The 24,446-nt window shown below is 42.2% G+C and overlaps 1 protein-coding gene across 5 annotated transcripts in view; it reads right to left on the bottom strand.

Moving 5' to 3' along the window:
- Window positions 1-4,795: 4,795 nt before the first annotated feature.
- The window catches only part of LOC118775523 (histone acetyltransferase KAT6B-like), a 40,796-nt gene continuing 21,145 nt past the window's right edge, over window positions 4,796-24,446 (bottom strand). For 2 of the 5 annotated variants that reach the window (XM_036525490.1, XM_036525482.1), the window contains exons 3-17: window positions 22,874-22,982; window positions 20,955-21,070; window positions 20,342-20,423; window positions 19,741-19,873; window positions 17,936-18,903; window positions 15,996-16,120; window positions 15,569-15,681; window positions 15,287-15,428; window positions 14,651-14,812; window positions 14,101-14,194; window positions 10,686-10,917; window positions 10,203-10,362; window positions 8,832-9,092; window positions 7,651-7,969; window positions 4,796-7,299 (exon numbers count right to left, since the gene is read on the bottom strand). In XM_036525490.1, the coding sequence (XP_036381383.1) occupies window positions 4,835-7,299; window positions 7,651-7,969; window positions 8,832-9,092; window positions 10,203-10,362; window positions 10,686-10,917; window positions 14,101-14,194; window positions 14,651-14,812; window positions 15,287-15,428; window positions 15,569-15,681; window positions 15,996-16,120; window positions 17,936-18,903; window positions 19,741-19,873; window positions 20,342-20,423; window positions 20,955-21,070; window positions 22,874-22,982 (5,481 nt within the window). In that variant the 3' untranslated portion in view covers window positions 4,796-4,834. The remainder of the gene's footprint in view (window positions 7,300-7,650; window positions 7,970-8,831; window positions 9,093-10,202; window positions 10,363-10,685; window positions 10,918-14,100; window positions 14,195-14,650; window positions 14,813-15,286; window positions 15,429-15,568; window positions 15,682-15,995; window positions 16,121-17,935; window positions 18,904-19,740; window positions 19,874-20,341; window positions 20,424-20,954; window positions 21,071-22,873; window positions 22,983-24,446) is intronic. The other 3 variants (XM_036525516.1, XM_036525507.1, XM_036525498.1) reach the window with 3 other exon arrangements.

The following is a 24,446-nucleotide window of genomic DNA, read 5'->3' on the forward strand; positions in this document are numbered from 1 at the left end:
CCACATAACGGAATGTTCTTCCTTTGACTTTTTTTTTTTCTCCTCAAGACTTTTAATAGCTTGTAAGTCTTGTGGCAAAACACAAACAGCAATGAGAGCTGATGCTGCCACTGTCACTGTCATTCTCTACACCCTTTCTTTCCCTCTGTGACATTTCCTGCTGAAATAATCTGCAGTCTGGTACAATACCATGGAACAATACCACCAAACTTAGGACATTTTTATCACGTTTCAGAAACATTTTTAACGCTACATTAAATGAACTTTGGTGAACTGGTCAGACTTACGATAAATTTTCATTCTTCATAGCAATTTGTATCATCTTGTGATTACTACCAGAGTTCCAAAATTCAACTTGCTACAGTATAAAAGGTTCATTTTGTGTATTCTTAATGCCATTACAAGTATATGAACTTCATGAACAGTGAGATCTCATGCTGCTTTATTGTAATCAAGCCTCAAGCTTTTGTCCCATTGAAAACAGGATCTGGTGTCTGTGAAAACTATTTTTATTCCAGATTGTAAAAATCAGGTCATCCTTTGAAGCGAGCTGAAATGACAGTTGAGGCGGTCTTATAAAAGGAGATCTCAAGAGTGTAGCCATACAAGGAACCTGACATAACAATAAAAAGAATCTAATATCACAGGTTTAATGACTTCACTGTCAGTGTGAATGATAGCCAAGCCTGGAGATATGAAGGAGAATAAGAGGTTGGTGGTCTACACCCTGACATGATGCATGTGATATTTTCACATTTCAAAAACTGAAATGCAATTATCCTCACATTTGCGGTCTCATTGCTTGTTATTTGGGATTCATGACAAAAGCAGCACCATTTTGATCATACTTCAAGCTTTGCACATTTGAAATGAGCCATTTGAAGCAAAATGGTCTCCCTTGGTTACTTTGCACCGGTGAATGAGAGTTGCCAGTAGGAGATTTCACCTACTGGCTGTTTTTTGGGGGGAATATCTGACTGACTGTGAATTGCACCGGAATACTCCATCTCCTGTAGGACATGAGGCGCTGTTACTGACATTTTCGGGCTTTGCCCTCAGATGGTCTCTCCTCAAGGCTACCATGGGTCAGTAAGCGGGGGAAAGGATGAGTAATTCAACACAACAGGAAGTTTTCTGGTGGAGTCTCTGAGACAAGAAGCTAACTGAACTTGACTGCCGACACTAAATGACTATCCTCCCAATGTGGCAATTCGTCAGAGTCTGCTGAGACAGACCAGTGCATTACTGCCAGATTACTCACACCTGGACTGTGCAGCTCTCTCAGCTTCCTTTGTTATGCCCTTGTCACTCATAGTGACCCTACAGTACTTCATCCTTAAACCCACCTCAACAGAGGTAACCAAACTTTCCAAGCTCTTGGCTTACTTATTGAGCGAATTCATTTTCCGTGAGCCACACCTCATTAAAATTTTAACATACTTTAAAATATGAAGTCTTTTGCTTTACATATTCATCAAACAGGTTGTATGTAGACCAGCTAGAGCAGTGTTTCATTTGAGTGGGCACGACCAGTTTTTCCACATTATTCTGAGTTTTGAAATCCCTGATGTAGGACACCTTACCAAGGTAAGAAATATTCTTCCTATGGAGACTATATAAATAAAACTAGAATTTGCAATTAATGTAATCTTCTTAGTCTGAAAGTTGAGTTGTTTTCATTATCATTACCAACAGATCATCAGTGTATTCAACAAAACTATTCACAGTAGCCACCAAAGATTTTCAGCCTGAGCAGTAGTCATATGTCTGCAAAATTGACACTAGAACTTTTGTTTTTGCTATAAAGTTTAGGTGAAGTTGGCCAAGTGCCAAGCTATTTGTGAATAAATATGAGCCATTTATTGCAATAGTCCCGCATATTTAACATTTCACATGTACATTTCACCTAATAAACCTTCATCCCTTAAAAATGAACTTTTGAGAGTCATAGGATCCGAGAACTTTCTGATGGGGAGATTGATCCCAGTCACATGGCATAATGAACAGACAGGAAATCCCGAATCAAGTTTTAATTAGACCCCAGGTGATAGTGTGTCTGGGGGGGGGGGGGTTCCCAGCTCACAGGAAAAGCTGGCTGTAAGGGGTAAATAGCACAGCTCTCTCTGCCAGAAACACAGTGAGGTTAGTGTTTCAAATAGCATGTTTATGAATAGACAGTCATGTGGGGGTTCCCCTACTGGGCTGGTAAGGCCTAGCTAAGGTCAAGGTTTTTAGAGCATACTAAAAATATTGTTTAAATTTGATGCCTCAGTCACACTTATGTAGAATGCTGCGATAGGATGGGTTGGGTGAGGGGTCATTGTCAAGTAATGGAGTCTTCATTGTTAACAACTTACCAAATTAAGTCTTCTAAAAACCCTATTTTCTGTAGTAAAGAAAATTTATATAAGAAAAAATAAATGAAGCAATCAAGCTAGCAGACATGTGCCATCTGTCGAGCACGGTCAACAATTACAGTTAAATCTCTTACACGTTTTAACATCTCTCCTTTCTCCCTTTCTTTGAGATAAGCTCTTTGCGTATTGTGTCGAGGGAAAAAAGTCAATCTGTCACCCTCTTTGGCATACCTCATGATTTCCATGAACATGAAAAGCAGGTTTATACAACCCGTCTAGGGACATGCAGCATTAAGAACAGACGCAAAGCTTGAACAGAGAGATGGATACAAGCCGGGTGAAGGAAACGGCAATAATAAAGACGTCCAAAGCAAAATTTACCTCATGAAATGTATATATTCACTGCTAATATTCTGTACTAATGTTATTTTTAAATTTTGAAACATTTTCATTAGCTCAGTTTAGCTGATATTTTGTTTCACCCATAATTGCACTCCTGCCTCCCTAAGTCCCTCAGTCTGATTCTCAAAAACTGGTCACTTTGGAACAGCCATAACTGTTCTTTGCAAATGATTTGAAAACAATTCTAGACTGTGATAATGTCCATTGGTTATTATCCCTATTATCCCTAATATGCAGTTTTTTTTTCCGAAAACCAGGGAACTACAGAAAACTTTGAATTAAGTCTGAGTCATCTCTGTGGCTTCATAAAAAGCACAAAGGGGATGTTGGTTGGAGTTGCATTTCAATAAAGTTTAATGCAGTGTAATTTCTGATCCTCTTTTCCTCAATATATGACGGATTAAAATTGTGTGAACCTGAGCGGCAACGGCACCAAATATGGTGGTGTTCATAATATACTGGGGACGAATAATGACGGACACGGCACCTTACATAACATACTGTGCAGAAGCATCTTCAGCTTGCATGCTTGGAGGGAACAGCTTTACTGGAATAGCTAAGCCTGCAGTAAAATGTGGCATAAAAAAAAAACAGGGATGGACTGCACTGCAAAATCTAGTAAACCTACAGCCACATAATATTATGATGGACAATCATGTTAATAACGCTGCATTCAGTTTGTGACTACAGCAACTGCTTGGACAGTGTATGCTTCCTGCAGCAGGAGCGACACAGCTGGCTAGCAAGAAACGGACCACAAACCCCACACATGGTTCATCATAATTTATTTTCGGCTAAAATGTACAGCATTTTTAAGTGACTGACTAAGAAGATAACTCATAAATACAAGACTGTCATTCTGTCCTATTTTGTACACATAGCCAGGTTTCCCCTCTCATTCCTACCAGCCACTCTGTACAAGTACAAAGGCTACAAAAAAGCAATATAAACAGACACAAATACAATTTGCTTTTTACATGCGATTTGTTAGCTTAGTTCGGTCTATTCACAAGGCTACTGCTCTACACTTTTGTAAAATATAAATCCAACGTTTTATAAAGATAGAAAACAAATCTACAGATGGAATGAAAGTGTAAATTTAAAGTCATTTTCATAAAATAGCAACTTTGGACTAATTTATGTATGTTTATTATTATAATTATTTACTTTTTAAATTCCGCCACATTTCTGGACAGGTAATTTGAAATGTTTTAGAATTGTTCGGGTACAAACACAGATGCAGTATGCTTCATTATTTAGACAGAAATCAGTCTGCATTATAAAACAGAAAGCTGCCTCATTTAAGGAAATTTGTTACAAAAAGTTCAGAATTATACACATTTAGCAATAAAACCTTTCAGACTTAACAACTGAAACAGGACTAAGTTTACAATTTTTACAGTATTAGAATTAACAAAAATAGAGTTTAATCTTTCTCCCGTTACAGGGAAACCTAATGAAGGCCATACATTTTTAAAATGGCTTGCTATTACGCACAACACTTGTACAGTACTACTTAATGCACTGTCACAAACAAAGACATCGTAGCATGCTAAGTGTCACTTTACAAAAAAGTAAACAAAAATGTACAATAACTTAAATATACAAAGGCATAAGTATAGTACAAACTAAATTTCAGTTCTGTTGGACAGGTACACTGAAAAGGCTCTGATGTCCAATTTAATATTTGCAGCAGGCACATTAAATGGCTCCATTACATAGGCTGCTACCAAACTGCAGTCCCAGAGCTGAAGCCTAATCTGACTGAAGCTCAGTATGGTGGACTGCACTCGAGGAGATTAACACGAATCAAATAAATCTTTGTTTTGATGATGTAAGGCTTCCCGTTATTAGGGAAAAAAAGCTTGATTTTCTGTTTGTCAAAAAAAAAACAAAACAAAAAAAAATTATATATATTTTTTGCATTCTTACCAAGTGCTGGTTTTTCAGAAATGAACAAAAACAAATGACAAGACAAGACAAACAACAACAACAGCAACAACAACAAAAAGAATTCCAGGCAAAGGTGTGCATTTTGCAGATCATATGCACGTTTAGAATTAAGGGAGGCGAGATCAGCGTCTCATGAAAGGTCCGTTTAAGGACTGTTTGGACATGCCTGTGTTCATGTAGCCGTGGTGGCTTGCTGGAGTGTACATCATGTTGCCGTGGGGAGGGGCCTGCATGGGCTGCTGGGGGTATGGCTGCGTTCCCATCATGCCCATCTGCATAGAGTACTGCGGGGACTGGTTCATGTAGGCGTGGTTCCCGTGGTAGCTGCTGTTCATCATGGGCTGGGTCATCCTGTAGCCGTTCATTGCATTGAGAGGGGCCATGTTCATGTTCATGGAGTTGACGTTGTACGCCGGCGCGGGCATGAGGTTCACGCCCATGTTCATGCGCGGCATGGCCAGCGTCCTGGCCGGGGCCTGCATGGGGACGGTCTGCGGGGCCCGTCCGTACATCTGCTGTTGGTGGTGGGACAGCGGCGCCGACTTGGACCTCATGGAGATGTGGTTCTTGGCGGCCATCTGCGTCTGGAGCCTCTGAGAGGGGGGGATGCCCATGTTGGAGGCGGCCATGTTGCGCTGCAGCATCATCGGCGGGGGGGTCAGGTTCGGCGGCGGGGTCATCGTGGCCTGCGTCTGGGGGCCCCCGGGGACCGCGTGCGGGGACTGCGGCAGGGACACCAGGCCGGAGTTGCCGAGCTGCGAGGACAGGGAGACGCTGTTTGCATAGGACGTGATGGGATGCGACGCCGAGTGGTTGAAAGGCAGCGGGTGGTCCATGAGGGTGTTGGTCAGCTGCTGCAGCTTGGCCAGGCTGAACGTCGCCGACGGCTGCGAGTAGTGGCCGCCGCCGTAATCGCTCTGGCTCATCCTCTCGTAGATGCCCAGGTTGGGGTTGCCGGACTCGGGGATGTCGGCCAGCTGCATGGGCGGGCCGAAGTTCGCCGGCATGCCGCACTGTGACAGCTGCTGCTGCTGGCCGTGCTGGCTGCTGCTGGGCGGCCGCTCCACCACGCAGCCCTGCGGCGACTTGACGCTGCAGTTCTGCGGCGAGCTCATGCTGTTCTGCTGGATCATGCCGCAGCTCCCGTTAACGCTGGCCATCTGCTGGGTGACCGCGCAGCTGCTCTGGGAGAGGCCGCTGGAGGAGATGTTGCTGTAGGAGCAGCTATTCTGGGACGAGCCGGCCCCGCAGATGCTCCCGCCCAGCGTCGAGTCGTAGCTGCTGGGGTTCTCGTAGTTCTCCGTGGTGCTCTCGATGCTGCCCAGGTCGCTGAAGCCGCTGTCCACCACCTGCTGCGAGTGGTCCGAGACGGACGGGACGTCCATCATGGGGCTGGTCTCCATGTTCTGCAGGGACGGCACCGAGATGCCGCTCTGGTCGGGGCTGATCTGCGCGTAGCTGTTCTCCAGGACGGAGACGGCCGGGCTGTTGACTGAGCGCACGGACTGGCTGGGGTGGGAGTGAACCGACGATATGGGGCTGCTGTGATCCGACTGCTGACAGTCATCCATGGGGGCCATCTGGGGGCTTTGGTCGACGTGCGCGTAGCTCTGTAGACTCCGGCAGGCCTCTTGCGTTTCCACGCAGTCCTGAAAATTGCTCTCCTGTTCGCTCTCCTGGGTGAGGGACTGAACGGCCTGCACGGTCTCTGTGTCAATCTCAGGACAGACGGGATGATCCTCTTTCACCACAGGGCTCAAGGGCTCCCTCTCCTTTTGGTGAAGGCCATGATTGTTCTCTTCGTCGGACTCGGACTCGGCCGGGTGTCCCGGATCAGCGGCGCTCCCCCGATCGCCCTCGTCGATGTCGGGGAGAAGCTCTCCGGCTTGGCCCGCAGAGAGATCCTCCTGACCCGGCTCCTGACCGTTCGGCCTGTCCAGGTCTAAAAAAGGTTCCGGGTATTCGGGCTTCTCCTGGGAGGGCTCCGGCGCGTCCTTCGGCTTCTCGAGCTCCGTGGAGTCGACGTGGCTGTCGTCTTCGTCGTCCGCGTCGTGGTCCTCGACATGCACCGGCTCCTCCTCCTCCTCCTCCTCGTCCTCGTGCTCCTCCGCCCCCGCGCTGCGGTCCTCCTCCTCCCCCGCGTCGCCCTTACCCTCCCGGTCTTCCTCCTCCGCGGGGTCGGGGGCCTCCGCGTCGTGGCTCCCGTCGTGGCTGAAGGCCTCTTCCGGAGAGCCCAGCTTGTCGAAGAACTCGTCCTGCTTCTTGGGAAGCAGCTGCGGAGGACTGCGGGATTCCGACAGCAGCTTGTCCAGCTCCGTGTCCAGGGGCTCCATGTCTTTGCCGGGCTCGCTCTCCTCCTCCGTGATGGCCGGGGCCTTTTCCTGGCCCTCCTTCGGCTCCTCCGCCTGGATCTGGTGGTCGGCCTCCAGGGGCGTCTCGGGCGGCGTGTAGAGGTTGAGCTTGAAGCCCATCTTCCGCTCCTTCTTCAGCCTCCACTTGGGAGGGCCCCGCTTCACTCCTTTGGGCCAGCCTTTCTTCCGCTTGACAGGCCGAGGATTGTCCACCTTCTTCAGAAGTCCGCAGGTACCTGGAGAGCAACGCAGAACAAGAAAACCAATGAACCCCAATGATAAAACCCCCAGCATATATTTACCAATGTTAAGCTGTCAAATTTCTATGCTTTGGTATTTTTATGAATTTAAAAATTGCAATACCTGTGTATCTGAATATGCAGATTTATGTTAACTAAAAACACATATAACCTTGTCAACAACATCAGCACTACTAACAGACCAAATATCCTTAATGCATAGCATACATTAAACAACATACACAAATAAACTTGACATGATAAATGACACTTAAATTGACACACTGCCTTCCATGAGATTCAGAGTGTTTACAAATGTAAAATATAAAAAAGATAATTGACAATTGCCTTGGGTTCTCTCTTCCTCCTCTGTTTCTCTGTGTTTTTGATTGTCGTTCTCTGAGCCTTTCACAGCCCTCTGCCGTCCACGGCGCCGCTTCACTGCTGTCCTACTGAGCTTGTCCTCCTCTTCCTCGTCCTCGTCATCCTCTTCCTCAGTCTCGTCCATCCGGCAGGTGCGCTCCAGGAGAGGCATGGGCCTCTCGTCCTCCGAGTTCTCGAAGGGCTCGTTCAGAACCTCCGTGGTTTCGGAGATGGTCTCCGTCGTGACGCTGCTGTTGATCCTTTTCCGCTTCCTGCCTCGCTTCCGTCTCAAAATCGGCGTTCTCTGAAAGGGTGAACGGAAACACTCTCACTCAGTGCTGCCCCTTCAGACAGACACAGGGGTATACAACACAGACTGCACTCCTCACAGCCTGCAAATTCCTTCCAGCGCGAGATTCAGAACGTGAACGCCTACAATCCAACTGGGAGCCAATATGTGGAGATGAAACCACATTCTAAATGGTTCACATCCTGGAAAAAAAAAATATGAATGCAAAACCTCATAATGTCAACCACAATGTAGAAGAAAAGGCCATTCAGCCAGACTCTAGCCTGTTTTTGAAACCCACAAATGAAGCATGCAGGATAATTCTAACCACAGGCCTTTCCAACATAGTCTCTACTGTGATTTGTTGAATCTGTCACATACATTATGAATACTGCAATTATTCATTTCCAGGAGCAAGATTTTTTAAACCTGGAGTGAACTTACTGAGTATCATGTTTTCTAACTCTAAACATGCTAATTACCAGCAAACATCTTCAACAGCTAAATAGAGTAAAGGTCTTGGCATGGTATATTTTTATACAGCATGTTCTACTACTCCAGCGTAATATGTATTTTAAGCACAAGGGGGCAGTGCAATATAAACAAAAATTGTGCAATCGCAAAAGGGAAAATTAACCATTACCACACAAGCAAACAAATCAATATTGACTCCACTGGCAAACAACCATTTACACATTCAGTCGGACTGGAATGTCTTGCTGGTTTAAGATGCAGTTAACTGACATGCACTAGTCCCAACATGTTGGCGGAACACCGGCATGATCAAAATGGTATCAAAATATGTGAAATGCGCTGGACTGAGCAAAACCACTGAGATGGAACCCGTAGCGACATCCATAGTCCTCCTCTCCCTCACCTTTCGTTTGACTCCGAGCATGGACTGGGCCTTCGTCAGGATAGGGGGCGAGCTGTCATAGTTATCGTCGTCCTCCTCCTCGCTGTACTCCTCTCTCTCCCGAGCAGCCCTCTCGGCGACGGTCGGGAGGCGGTCCGGAGACCTCCTGTACGGGTTCTTGCAGTGAACCTTCGTGTGGGGCTGTCGGCCATTGTGGGTCAGCATGAAGACCTCCCTCTCTTCCTTCTCCCAACAGCTGGACTGTTCCATCAAGCGCTCAGCCTGCAATTGGACCAAAAAAAAAAAAAAAAAAAAAATGGAAAATGTAGCTGGGAGATAAGCATTTGCATGATCAGACCCATGGAAATCAGATTAATTTATTTGAGCATTTATTTCAATCACTAAAGGGTTTTTTTGGTAAGTGGGAGATTGCCTCTTGATTAGCAGTCGGTCTCACAGAAACATTTATAATAAGCAACCATGGGAGATTGCATTTCATGGAATATTTAGCACTATTAATAATGTAGTGAACTGATTTGGGTCATTTTGCACTACATTAAATGCCTACTGACAGTGAACATTTTCATCCCATTAATGAACTTTGAAGCAAATAAAGAATCAAGTTTAGAAAATTTGCGAAAATAACTACAAGTACACCCTTGCAAACAGGGGTAAAAAAATATATATACATCTGGCCAATATGCATTTCCTTCAGCAGTGGCTGTCATATTCAAGTGCAAGCTGCGACTGAAGTAATATCTGAATGACAGAAATTCAGCCTGCAATCCCACTGTGTAATTAAGCAAGCATACAAGATGCACAATGGGTAGCATCTGTTCTGAGCAGTGTGATCACTTCAATTCTTGTAAATTTTATTCCTCCTTCTTTATTTCATTCATCTCTGGTGTCAGATCTTAAGTGATTTACTATTGATGGCATCAAGTGGACATTGGAATTTCAATTGAAATGTTGGCAGTGAGATTTCTTTCAGACTAGAAAAAGCTGAAATGCTTCCATCCTCAAGCTATGCATTGAATTTGACGTTATATAGCTGTTATAATATTATTAATGTCATAATGTACTTCATTCACATCAACCAAAATTCTGTGTTACTAACATGAAATCTATTGTTGGTGACACCACATCTATGAAAAGGAGAAACAGAAGCTGCAGCAGCAACAACCCAAATAATGGAGTTGTGTGTTGGGTGATGGTCTACCTGCATTTTAAGCCACTTCTCTCCACGAAGCTGTTACTGTGAGTAAAACTGTTTCCACACAAACGCTACCTCACAATACCTACTGGTGCTTTTCTGAGCGGGTCTCACAACACTCGCTAAGCCTCGCTGTGTGGACTTGCACAGTGGTGTTAAACAGGTGGGAATGAACGTACATCCATCTCCGCCTCCCGCTCCTCTTCAGACAGCACGGCATTGACAGCCATGACGGGAGACCAGCGCAGGCAGTCTGGGTCCACTTCATTCAGGCGCGGGTGGGACTTCAGCCTCTCCATGTGCCTCTGAATCAGTTTGTCTCGTCTGATTATTACAAACCTTTAAAAAAAAAAAAAAGAAATAATAGCAGGGCACACAGAATGGCAGTGCTGAACATTTTACTAACATCTATTAATGTTCAACACAGGCTAATGACAGAAATCGCAGACAGGAAAAATGCCAAAGACACTAACAAACATAAAGCAGTAGGTAATATTCTTGTAACAATAAGAAAGGAGAAAAGGTGCCGTCAGGTTAAGCAGGCACTGCTAGGAAACCAGAGCAATCGCAGAAGTGGAAAACAAACCCAACTGTGGTCAAAAGCACACTGCAGAAAATTCATGAGGCACCACAGGAGGATGAATGTATGTATTCTGACGCACCTGCCATCCTGCCTGTCAATCATGTTCAGCTGCTGGAGAGTGGTGGCGATGTCGTGCGGACACATCCCAGTGGCCCTGCTTATTCCCTTAATACTGATGTGTTTGTCTGGATGGTTATAAAGGTACTCCAGTATGACACTTTTCCAATATGCCAAGTAGGATAAGCGACCCAGATCTGACAGTGGTTTCTCTGGGGAGCCAGCTTGTCCTTCTTGCCTCGAGAGTAGATAACCTAGAAAACAGACAAACAAACAAACAAAAAAAAAAAAGAATAAAATAACAGATTTAGCCGTGCCAAATGTTATCTGTTTTTACTAGATTACTGCATTCCCTGGAAAACGAGACATCTATATGCAATGTAGGTTACACACAGCATTTGAAAGTCCTCTTTTCCCCCCACCTTCAAGGAGTACAAAAGAGGCGAGGCAATCTATTTTCCACTCCTTCAACCTCTGTCAGATGCCATGATACATGCTGGCAAGGGCAACAGAGAAGGTTGAAGAAGGAGGGGAAAAAAAAAAACGATAGAAAGCAAAGCCGTGGAACAAATGGAAAAGAAGCAGCTGGGTGTCACTGCTCACAACAGGCTTCACTTATGGAAGATAATGAACAGAAAAAAAAAACTAACATTAAAGCTACCTCTATCAGTAATTAGTCTTATAGCAGCTCTGCCAAGGGTCATCCATTACAAGCAGCACGGAATGAATTCATTCTGTTGTTACGGCCTAACATAACCGGCAATGCCTACCAGGAAATAGGCTAGCAAGCACAGGGCAAATGTAATCAGCAAGTAGATGAGTGCATAACAGAATACCTGCAAGTAATTAAGGAAAACAATTACAAGCAACAACAAAAAACTAATAATAAACAATACAAAAGGCAAATCACACCATATTAGTAAAGTCAACAACAGAGTGGTTAATGATTAAATAGGCTTAATTAATCCTTAATAATAAATGTAAATTTGAAAATGATTATAGAACGAATACTAGACACTGCACGCTTGATGGTGACAGATTATATTCGGGTCATCAATCGATCAGTCTTTTGTCAGGAATCTTCAGATCGCCACAAAAAAAGCGAAACTGACATGGATTGCAAAAGTCCAGCAGTTGAGAGATGTTTTCTGAACCAGCTCCAAAAACTACTTGGGTGTTTGTGAGGGATCCTTGGTGCAGATTATGCCTCTCGTGTTCAAAACTATGTGCAAAACTATTTCAGAGAACCTAGCCCATTAGTGGAGTGCAGCCCAATGGATTGGTGGCAAGGCAGCTGAAATTGCTTCCCGAGGCTAAAAACACTGGCAACACAGAATCTTCGCATTTCTGGAACATCTGTGCCCGCTGAACGGGTCCTCTCTGCTGCCAGTCTCACAATTAACAGGCTGCAGATCCCAGCTGATACCGGGGCATACAAACACAACGCTTTTCCGAAACAAAAACCGGGAGCTATATAATTTAATATTTGTATGAACAGCTAAAAATCTGGCAGCCTTGTTTATTTTTATTTGCTCGAACTTGACTAAATCTGGCCTTTTTTGAAGGACAGGACAGCACTGTGGCAGTAACAAGACTAGGAAACTTATAATAGGGGAAACATTTATTTGTGGAATTCTGGCATCAATCATTGCATGCAATTACAGGGCAGGTCTTCAAAGGGTTTGTCATCTGCATGCTAGGCCAGACAACTGTGGTGACAGCAAGTATTTTTTTTATTTATTTAGGTAACTGTCAGAAACACATACAAACATAAGCTAACATTATACAAAGGATATTAGAACCAGGAGATATTGCTGCCAATTGCTTTAATATGTTGTTTAATTTATTAATGAGTCATAGAGATACCTTCCTATAACAAAACATGCTCTTTTTAAATTGAATCAATATGATATAAACTGCTACAAATTTCAGTTTCCAGTTAAGCACAGAAATATTGTTAATACTGAGAATGCAAATTAATACTGACAAAGGCAGTGAATCACCAATGCAGTATACAGTAGTAAGTGGAAGGTGTATAAATTGTTATATTTGTTATACTTCATGACGTTCCACTGGTTATCAATGAAAGTTAATGTTTGGAACTGTTTAAGCAATCACATTTGCAGTCAGTAGTTGTACATCCCTATAGCAATAACACCAGCAACACTGCTTAAAAATAATCACTTACGTTAATGCAATGAGAAAATAACACACTTGAAGACGACAGACACAATCAAGTTCTGCATTTCTGATACTTCACACCAGCTACATTTACAACAGTGACCTGGTAGGGTACTTACATTTGTTCTAACATGCAAATTTATTGGACTACATTTAGTGAGCACACAAGCAGCTTCATACAGCACTGACTACAGATGATTTTGATAAAGACAATTATGTCTCTATTTCATGAGTCATGGCTATTGCTACCACAGGCATATTTTGTTCCTGCAAAGCCTAAGGATAACAAAATTAACCTGAGGGACATTGACCCAACTTGTGTATATTTTAAAAAAAATAATAATTTAACTGTAACACACAACACGAAAAACTCAATTTATACATGAGTGCATGATTCCAAGTATTTTCGAGGCATGAGCGTATACAAAAGCTCATTCCAACAAGCTCATTACAAGAAGCTATGCAACAATCGTATGTTGTCTGGAAACAACCATTTTTATTACTATAACTGTAGTGATGCTTTCCGTGGAAAATCTAGACATACCAAATATAGTAAAATAAATGGAAAAGCATAATCGGAAATACAACAGGCACTAGCTAAACCACAGTTTCCAACAAGAGTTCCTTAAAACCGGGACTCAGCTATGTTCCACGCCCCATAATCAGTGTCGTCATTATCCGCATGCTCTCTGTATCTCAAATCTCCTACATTTCTCAATGATTCTGTAAGGAAAGGAAACATCAAATGCTTCAGCACACCTCTCCAAGTGTACACACCTCGGATCCCATGACCTCCCTGGAAAGAATGAAAAGCTCTGAACTAAACAGCTACAACAAACCAAACCAAACCACTGCCTAAACATGGCAACAGCTTAGGAGTAGGAGTGAGGCTTGCACAGGCCAAGAGGCCTAGGTCGTTGTGCGAACTGGTTTATCAGAGTTCTGAATATGAAGTTACTTCAGCTGAGACCACTGCCGGAAATTTGTGTTTAGACAGTTATAACCTTTAATTTCAGACATTTGCATCAATTTAAAAAAGAAACACTTAAATCTAAATTAGAAATACAACACTGGGTTACACATGCAAATGGAACCACATACAGTACCTTTGCGGGCCAAAGATTTTACATACAATGAAAATTATGCTGTGTTACCGAAAACAATTACAAAATGACAGACTGCAAGCAAGATGTCTATGACAGTTTGCACATCAAAATGAGCATATTACATGCTTATAATGTATTAGAGCAACTTACTGAAATCAATAAGAAACCTCCCAAATCCTTGCCTTTGGTACTGAGGCATAATCATTATGCAGGAGACATTGTACTTCTGCTGGCAAAGCTTTTCCTGGGGGAAGGAGAAACAGATCAAGTATGTCAAAGTTCTGCTGAAGCTGGCAATTCATTGCACCTGCCACTGTCCTTGTCTAACACACACACACACACACACACACACACACAGTTACACACACACACACACACACACACACACACACTCTGACTGATAAAACACACTTAATAATAGGTATGCATTTCAAAAACGATCCCTTAAATGCACAGTATATTTACTTTTAATGGCTGTTTGAAAGACAAAGATACACATGCATCAAAAACACACCAAAGAACTTGACAAGTACTAACGGGTAAAGTACGATAACAAATAATTTCCCTCTACATTCAAACTATTTCATAGTCATTTCACATTCTCATTTAATGTTATCTAAGCACAGGCATAGCCATTACTATCTGCACAGATATGCAGTAAAGAAAAGAAAAGAACAGTGAACAGTAATAAATATCTTACCTTTGAAAAGTACCCTACAAGATGGCAGCCCTTTTCATCGTTTTTCGTGAGGATGTAAAAGAGGAAAGGCTCAACATCATAGTACAGAGTCTTGTGGTCCAGAAACAGCTTGGCTAGCAAGCAGAGGTTTTGGCAGAATATTTTACTGACATTTCCATCAACCTAAATGGCAGTGGAATAGAAAAAAAATGAAAAATTGAACAATCATCTTAATCTCTTCAATAAAATTCCAAATTCCACACATAAAAAAAGGAACAGTGTCTGTAGTTAAAAGACTTTATTGTATACTCACAAATGCACACATACACACAACCCATTTTTGTGGACATGATGCATACCGAGTTTTAATTGTCGTATAAAAAGCCCTTATAAACAATAGTTAGCGGTCTTGCTCCCTTTACTTTTGAAACTGTCATGGATAAAACTGGATCAATGCTGTCCCTTTCAACAAGCACTTGAAAACATGACCCTATTGATAACAAGGCAGCAGTGTGAACAGTTTTATTATCAGCCTACATTTTAAAGCGCAGACTATGGACTGTGATTTTTCTTTCAATAAAGAGGAAGACAGGGGTTGAGGATTTATTAAGGATACACATGGAGAGACATGAATAGGAATCTCAAGTTGTAACTGACCTCAAACACCGAGAGGTCACCCTTTCTGTAGATCTCGTTTGCCGGAGGGTGAAACCATCCACACTTCTTCGAATGTCGCTGGAGAATATTCCTGCTTCTCATGTACTTCAGACAGAACTCACAGAGATAAAGCTTTTGCAATCTGTCAAAAAAATGCCCGATATGAGCATCTGTATGTTAAATGTGTTATGATGGCCATTAATTCAACAAGACCAGTGCAAGTCATACATACATACATATTTACTAATGAAAAGAGGCCTATGCAATCTATTAGAATCCTACCTTGAATATTCAGGTGGGTAAGGCGAGGAATACCAGGTATGTATTTCATATTTCCCAAATTCAATGATAGCAGGGTAGCGTCCAGAATCTGCATTGTTTATGCATCCAGTTTTCTGAGCAGCAACACACATACAAAGTAAAAAAAAAAAATAATAATAACAAATTTCAATACTAAAACATTGTGATCATTTCAAAGCTCCTGTAGGCTAAAGGGAAAAAAAAAAACATTACATAAGAAATGTAATATTTAAGGAGAGGAGCTTTCAGAGGAGTTTTTCCACACCAAGGTGCACAGGTCCAAGTGGTTTATCCTACTTTTAATGGTTGGCAAGTGCAGTTCCAGCTTGCATTCACCAATGCAAACAGTATCTAGGGACATTTTTAAGTACATTTCTGAAAACTGAATGAGCCTTTGTGGCTTCCTCACCTGCAAGGAGAGCTCCTGCACTCGCTTAAACATCTCCAGGTCGTCCTGTGTGACATGCTCCTTTGAAACGGCCACAGTCCCATCAGCAGTGTCCTTCTTTGTATGTTTTGTGCCTTCGCTGTCTGCTTCATTCACAGAGATCAGAGTTATGTCAGAAACTGTTCGGAGATATAAAGCAATCACACTGGATCATGATCAATTGGTCTAATGTTCCTGAAGTCAAAACATTAAATGCATTACAAATTAGTCTTCAGCAATGGAGGGGAATATGCATAATTTCCTGAGAGACTTCAAAGATCAACCGAAATGAAACCGACAAGGCACGTGAAAGAGTCAATGCTGTATTTACATGAAATGTTTCGAGATGCCCTTGATGTACAATGACACCTGAAAAATCAATTGCATCAAGCCCCTGCAGTATGCTCTATTCAAAAATCAAGTAAACTGATACTTTAAAATACATTCTCATGCAATACAATGCAGCAAATGCCAAGGACTGACAGACCATTTCATATGGGGGTGCATTTCAATTTAGCACTGAAGAAAATAGAGCATTACTTGTTTTCATTATGTTTTTACATCAACAATGGAGATGTAGTCAGACCAGCTACACTGACTACCGAACATATTTTATGCAATCTGCATTGAAAATGATCAATGTCAACTACAATGAATTAAGAATGAAAATGTGGACATCTTTTTATCTCAAAGCCAATATTCTATGTGGGGAAATTTGTCTTGCACTGAAACACAAACCACAGGATGGCAATGTGACCTTTTGGCTGCATCTCTCAATCAAATTAATTTTCATAATAACTTTAAAATGTGATCTCATTTTAAACAGCATTTTAAAGAAGTATATGCCCTTTGAGATCAGAAAACTCACAATATAATCACTAAATTTCCCAATTTAATGAAACAAGCAAAACAATTAAACATTTGAATCAAACAGCTACTGCATAATAGCTTTCATAGTCCTTATCCCCCATTGCAGCAGCTCTCAGACAATTAGAACCAATTAATTATAACCGCACCACTTGCCACTATTTTACCGGAAATGAGTGGAGTGTGGGCCTTTTCTTCATAAATTATATCATTACTTTATCAGAATATGAAAGCTATTATACAACGACTGACAATAAAATGCAGTAACTGAGTAAAACACAGAAATATGAACTGGACAGACATATGTGTGTATTCACATGTGCCAATGGCCCAGGCTTCAATTTCATCACAAGTCAGTAAAAGACCTTCCAGTCTGAATTAGTCATTACGGTCAGCAAAATCTTTAACCCCTCAAATCCACACAAGATGACAGACACCTTACCCATATTCAACAGATAGTGGACTACAGGAGAAGTTTACGAAGAATTAGCATAGCAATTACAATTAAACATGAACAGGTGAATTAATCTGGGATGTTCCGCTGACCGCGTTCTGTGGTGAAATTGAGGGATGAGCAGATTTATGGAAAGCTGTGTGGCAGAGCAGAGAAGGAGGGCAAGGCCTGTGAGTTCGGCGAGAGATTCTACTGGAAGGCAATCACAATGAGCGCACTACTGCAGAGGGGGCGGGGAGACAGCGAGGGAGCAGCATGAGGAGCTGGCTGGCCATGCACTACTACAAAGCCGTGAAGCAGGATGTTAATGCGCTCTGGATCCTTAAGCCACTACGAATGCAAATAAATCAGAAGTAAATAAAACTTTGGTGATATAGGATTAGTCGAAAGACATTCTCGATGTTAATTAGCACTGGGGGGGGGGGAGGCGAAAAAATGTTTTTTTTTTTTTTGTTGACTTACTTTCTACTTGCTAATGTAAGTTTAGTTAGGACAAAAAGAAGAAAAAAAAAAAGAGAATGCCAAGTGACAAGCCTAATGTGACAAGGTTGTTTTACTGGACGAGACGCAGATTTAGTCGGAGCTGTGAGCCTTTGCTTACCATGATCGTGCTCAGGTTTACTTCTGCCGTCTGCCAAGCCCCCCTTCCCTGGCGAGGGGGTCCCCTTCTGAGGGGTCGCTTTATATTTTAACCTGCCTAGCATCCTGTGCTTTTTCAGGAAGGGCGTGCGTCTGAAATGGCACACTGCCTTAAAGGGGCGTCCTCTCGGAATGCCCCACCCCGAGGAGGAGGAGGAGGAGTGGGACGCTAACCTACTTTTAATGTCTTTCTTCCCGTGGAGCTGGGGACAAGATTTGGACGTGGAAGACAAATCCGGCTTACGACGCATGCGCTTAGGCGGTGCATAACTAGGGAGTCCCTTTTTCCGAGATTGTCCCTGAGTGGTATAGATATGAGAGAGTCCATCAAAAAGTCCCTTAAGCTGGTTGTTATTGGAGAGGCTACTAAGGGAGGGCACGCTAGACTGGCTGGAAGAGCTCTGAGGGGAGTTAGCAGAGGTGGAATTGTTGGATTTCTGTGAAGGGGGGCTCTGTCCGGGTAATGGAGGCGGGGGTAGGAGTGGACAGAGGGGGGTGGTTAGCTTTTGAGTGGCACCTGTAGCCGCCGAGCTGGGATGAGGAGTGCATGATAGTTTCTGAAGGCCCCGTTTCCTTGGTCGACACTGCTGTGAGAGGTCTACCATTTCGCCTCGCGACCTGCGGCCGGCAGGTGACGGTGTGAAAAATTTGGAAAGCCCATCAATGAGACCTTTGGTTTTCTTGTTAACAGTAAGTTTGGAGGAGGTGGGTGTAGACGTGAAAGAGGTGGTGGTGGTGGAGGTGGTGGTGGTGAATTTGGTGGTGTCACCCGCCCAACAGGGGTCTGTAACAGCCAATCTGCTTCTTGCGGCCTTCACAGATGCAGCATGACCAGATGAAGGTGTGGTACAGACTATAATCTTTTGACCCCTACCAGGTGACCCCCTTCCCGTCAGGGCTACCATGGAACCGTCTCCGCTGGTTACAGACCTATGGGCAAACAAAATGTTAATATCCAGTCAAAAGTAAGATCTCGCATTGCTCAATTATTTTTGAAAGATGCATCTACTATTGTACGTAATAAGCAATTTAGACAACCTGACAAAGTCTGAATTACTGCACAAAACCAATCTCAGACATGTATAAAACCTTTCTGCTTTGAAGAAAATACACATCACTACTGGACAGCTAATGACAAATCAGGCTTAGGTTTGCAGTGATGAGGGGGTGGCCCCTGAATTTTGCCACCTGGCCTTTTACGAGCATAAAAACATAACATGATATAAACGTCTTAAGAGGCTCAATACGGACCTCAAACATTCTGCTAATGCTCAGGGGGAAAAGGCTGAAATGCACAGAGTGCATGAGCAGCATAGATACTCGGAGGATCAAAGGCGTGCAAAAAGCTGTTGGCCACAATATGATAGATCCAACACGGCAAGTCATCTCTACGTTGTATGAGAGAGATGTTTAAGAGCTAAGAGAAATTGCCAATTTGACATACGGGCACTTGAAATCCATTGTTAACTGCTGCGATGAAACAGTTTTTTTTTTAGTATCTGAGGAGACTGGGTACAACACAAGTTTCAAAAGTGAACACTTAATTAACACGTGGAATGAGAACTCATTACTGTGAAAGAATTGCTAGAGGCCATTCTTTTAGACTGAAAATAAGAACACACTGTCAAGAAAATATTCATGACCTTTTGAAAAATTCAGGGAAAAATATCATTGGAGATTTTCCACTGTATATGAACGGAATTTATTCACCAGTAACTGAATATCTGAGAAAATGAAATGTTTCACAGAATGCCATGAGAAACGTACATGGTTTGTTGTTTTAGCTTATTTTTGGGTCTTCCTATTGGCTTTGCATATCTTCTTTTGATCTGGGCGGCTCTCTTATGCAGCAGACCTGTTCCCTTGTCCTTTGGCCTACAGACTTGGCAGATCCACATTCCTGGAAGACGGCCAAACAGAAAGAGCATTAGGAGGGTCCATCAATTGAAAGGACATTTTCTTTTGAAATATTTCCTTTTAATGCAGCACACCACAGAGGCACACTTTCATTTGCAATGACAATTCATTTCTCTGCTGAACAAAAGGAAAATCAATTAGAGAAAGAGTGGGTCAATTTGCTGCCTATTGAAAGTGACTTAATACACATTTTGTGTAATGTAATACCAATGCATCAGTTGCATGTTTTGACTGTTACATGCTCTACACTTGATACAATCCCAGTTGTCGGTCTTATTCTGCAAGAGAGTGACAGCAGACCTCTTCTGGGACTCTTGAATAATCCATCCCATAATGAATGCAGGATCAGTGAGAATACAATGTGCTTTACTGTGCTGATCTACAGCTCCTGAACCTCCTCATTTGTTAGGCCATTTCTCACTAGCTTCAGAAAGGCCTGGAAATCTCTTACCTTTTGGCATTCTTGATAGTGGTGGGTCACAGCACTCCATGTGGAACCCCCGATCGCAAGAATCGCAGAAAAGCATTTCATCCTATCATATAAAAAGATAAACAGCAGAGAAACAGTGAACAGGTAGGGTATTTGAGATCAGTATTTTTTTCTCCACAGTCAGAAACACTTCAGCAATTTTATTTGAGGAAAGAAATCCTTCCACATTTGTATTTCTGACTCACAAAGGATAGCATGAATAATGATTTTCTTGGGTGCAATGAAAGGACAAGTGCTTCCTGTAAGCTTGTCTTGACTTCACTTCATTTTGAGTTATCTGGAGAGGCTGCACACCAATCTCACATCATTTGGCATGTACTTCACAAAACTACCTAGGAGGTAAACCAAAGTTTGCGCAGGGCTACAACAAACACAACTTATGAACATCAGAATTTCCCATTCCAGTATTATCTCACTCTATTCCAATATCAGGTGTTTCTGAAACATACTAGCTGAAAGATATTCACTTCCATAGTAACAAACTGCTCGAAATTTTATCAAAAGCAACCAACACTGGGTTGCTTAATTCCCTTCTGATAGGGATATAAAGTTATCAGACAGGATATTTACTTACAGCATTTTTCCCCTGGATTCGACAGGAACTACACGTTTTGCATTCAATACACTGCCATCGCAATGCCTTTACATTGGCGGTCAACTCAGGAGAGAACTTCAGACATGACGGATGACCTTTAAAGAAAATGAGCAGGAACAATTATTTTGTACATGACACATTTAAATGAAACATTTACAGACTGCCCTGATTCCTCCCCCTGTAATAATTCAATTTAACACTGAAGTGGCTCTTGCTGGAATTTAGATGTCTGCCACCCTTTGGTATGGTAAGGCATATAATCCCTTGCCAGGTGACCTTGCTAAATGCGTGTTTAAAATGAAAGGGAGAAGCAACCCTACAATCAGATAATTCCTTCCTTGCCCTAAAGAATGACGAAAATCCCGATGTGTCATTCAATTCTGCTAATAACTTGTAGTTGCCCAGTTACCAGAGAAGTACAAACATACCGAGGCTGGTTACATAGATTACCTGGCTCCACCAACTACAAAGCAAGACTGTTTTGAAAAACGTGCTCATTAAATCACGCAAACAAGATAATGCGTTAAGTTAGCAATTTTGACTATCCATGGAATAACGGATTAATGTGAAATTGGATTAATGGGAAAGACGTGACCTTCCCAGACTGCAGAATGTTAAACGTGCACACCGCATCGTCAACATTGAGAGAGAAGCAAGATCTCTTCTCAAAAAAAAAAAAAAATCTGTGTCTAAAAACAGTGTGATGAAACATCTGAGCAGCTAATTAAAGATAATTTGATCTTAATGAGGCAGAAACAGTAGCAGCATTCAGTCTAATGGAGGACGATCCGTGAAAGTCATGTAAAAGCCTGCCTTCACCTCCTCCTGCACCCTCTCAGGGCTGTAAAACAGCTGTTTTACAGTGAGAGCACATTTTGTATACACAACGAACGGTTAATGAAAACCACCTCAATGCTACTTAGTCAAATTCAGGCAATAAAAATGTCACCATGAGAACAATTCTTTCTGGCATTTAAAATAATTGTTCAGAAAAAAAAATGACTTCTTTAGAGAAGCAATTTAATGGAAGGTTGGCAATTTTGTCAGGAACAAAAGAACAGGAAAGGAAAATGCCACCAATCTGCAGCTGCAAATGAATGATCTTTACACTTCTATTCCATCACTGATCACAATTCCGAAGCAGTTGTGCTTTAACAGTTTAACAATCAGAACAATTTCAAATTCAAATAGCTACCTGGAAATAACAGCCCCTCCATATGCTTTTTAAGTGGTTAGCAAGCTGTAATTCTCTAAAATATCAAACTGAAGGAAACACAATGGTGAAGCCCCTGTATGCGTCAATGAGTACATTCAAGGAGGTCTTATTCTATAACAAATAAGAGATCTCATTTCTCCCATGTCATCTTAATCTGAAAGTCTGAAGACACCGACGCAAGAGTCAAACACAACTGCATTTTTCAATACTTTAAATACAAATAGAGCAATTTACTGCTGTGTTACCAAAACGCATTCACAAGGGCACACTGTGACCCACAAGACAAAGCTTCCGCACACCACTAGGCCTAATTGAGGTGTTAGGACTCTGTATTAGGATAATTAATGCATTTTACTGAATATAGAGACTAACCACAGAAAACCACCAAGAAAAAAACCCACTAATATTAAGCAGCTGCCACTTATTAATATGGTCTAACTCACAAAGCACTCCAGTTGCCTTCGGTGGTAGACCTTGTGTATCCTTGCCAACATTCAATACCTCACTGTGCCAAGCTTCTCTATTCAGCAGCAGACACAGGAGTTGTAAATTGACCTTGTGGCTTTATAATCACCTCTGCAAGGGGAACATAGACTTTCCACAGGAGTGCATTGTTTGTGGAGAATTGGACTCGGTTGTGGGTTTCCCCTCATCATTATGTAGGCCCGTACAATGGACTTACCACTGCTTCCACAGTCTGCACACGATAGGAGCTCCTCCGGCCTCTTGTCCCGATTGGACTCTTTCGTACCCAAACAGAAACTGCATATTGGGATGGGGTCGGCACGAGGCTGGAGAGAAAGAAGTGATACAGCGTCAAAAAAAAACAACACAAACAAAAAGCTGAGCTCAAGTGCAGCCAAAGAGGTTGAAGACTAGGATACATTATAGGACACATCGCATCCCATACACGCAGGCTGAAATTAAACAATTTTCTGGCTAAACCACTAGGTAAAACTGGGTAACCACTCAGTGAAACCAGATCAGACCTGTTCATATGGTGCTTCTGAGGGTTGTGCTTTTACTGTTTGCACTGAGAATTCAAGGCCAGACACAGACGGAGGGTAGTGAGGTGGGTATTCAGAGGTGCAGTGATCTTTAAAAACCTACATCAAACCAAATACTTTATAGTTCTGAGGTTTTTTTTTTTAATACTGTTTGGCAAAATCAACTGCCGAATGCATGCTCAGATTCACAACTGGCACAAAGCAAAGAAATGCTATTGCTTTGGTACTATTATTAGACCCATTCGACATGGAAGTAAAAGCATCAGGTTTGTTAAAACTGCATGGATGATTAATAGCATCGGAATGCTTGTTCTTTAGCCCACAAAAATAAAAACTGATTCCACAACAGACAATGAAAATTTAACGGCACAGCACAATCAGAGCCTTTTTTTCTACTAAACTTAAGAGAAGCAGGCAATGATCACAGTTAAAGGACTGGATGGAATTTATAATCTTATATTACAGTCCAAAAAGATTACTTCAAATGGAACTGGATGAATTTTATTAAGAAAAAAAACCTTTGGCCAAGCACTTCATTGTAATGACATGATTATTCTAATCCATCATTACAAATGGGCCCTAATCTTAAAACAAACATATACTTAGGTGACCAAAATAGAAACATAATTGCATAATTTAGCCGATGTAGCCTATTCATTTTAAAGGATAAAGTCAGTGGTAAATGCAGCATACAGAGGATTATCCAATTTCATGAAGTGACAATATTGTTAAAGCATACACTTTGAAAGAACCCAAATTATTTTGATGTCATCGCTTCATCACTTCAATCAGGAAAAAAGTGGGCCGTGTTCCTTGACGTAATGTTTATCTTGGACTTCTGTGACCCAACCTTACTAATAAGATTATTGTGTTACACAATTACATTATAATCACAGGGATATACCATCTCTTTGAGTGGTGTTCACTAAGTCCTTCTTGAAGAAAGTACTAGGCGAGAAGAAATTACCCCCAAACACATATCAACAGTCAAAAACACAATGACAATAAATGTGCCAGTGGTCCAATCAGACAACTGTCAGTACAATCCGTCCATACGGGTCCAAGGAAATACACGAATGCCAAACATCTATAAAAAGGAAAACAATTAAAGGGTTTCCAAACTGAAAACTGCAAGTTGAAAATTGCAAATTGCATAATTGTCTTGCTGCTGCTGGGTCTTCAGCCTGTCAGCGCTGAGAACTACAAAAACGAGTGACCTTGACACGAGCTTGACATGTTTCCATTTTT

This window comes from Megalops cyprinoides, chromosome 1 (assembly GCF_013368585.1).
Source record: "Megalops cyprinoides isolate fMegCyp1 chromosome 1, fMegCyp1.pri, whole genome shotgun sequence".
NCBI lineage: Eukaryota > Metazoa > Chordata > Actinopteri > Elopiformes > Megalopidae > Megalops > Megalops cyprinoides.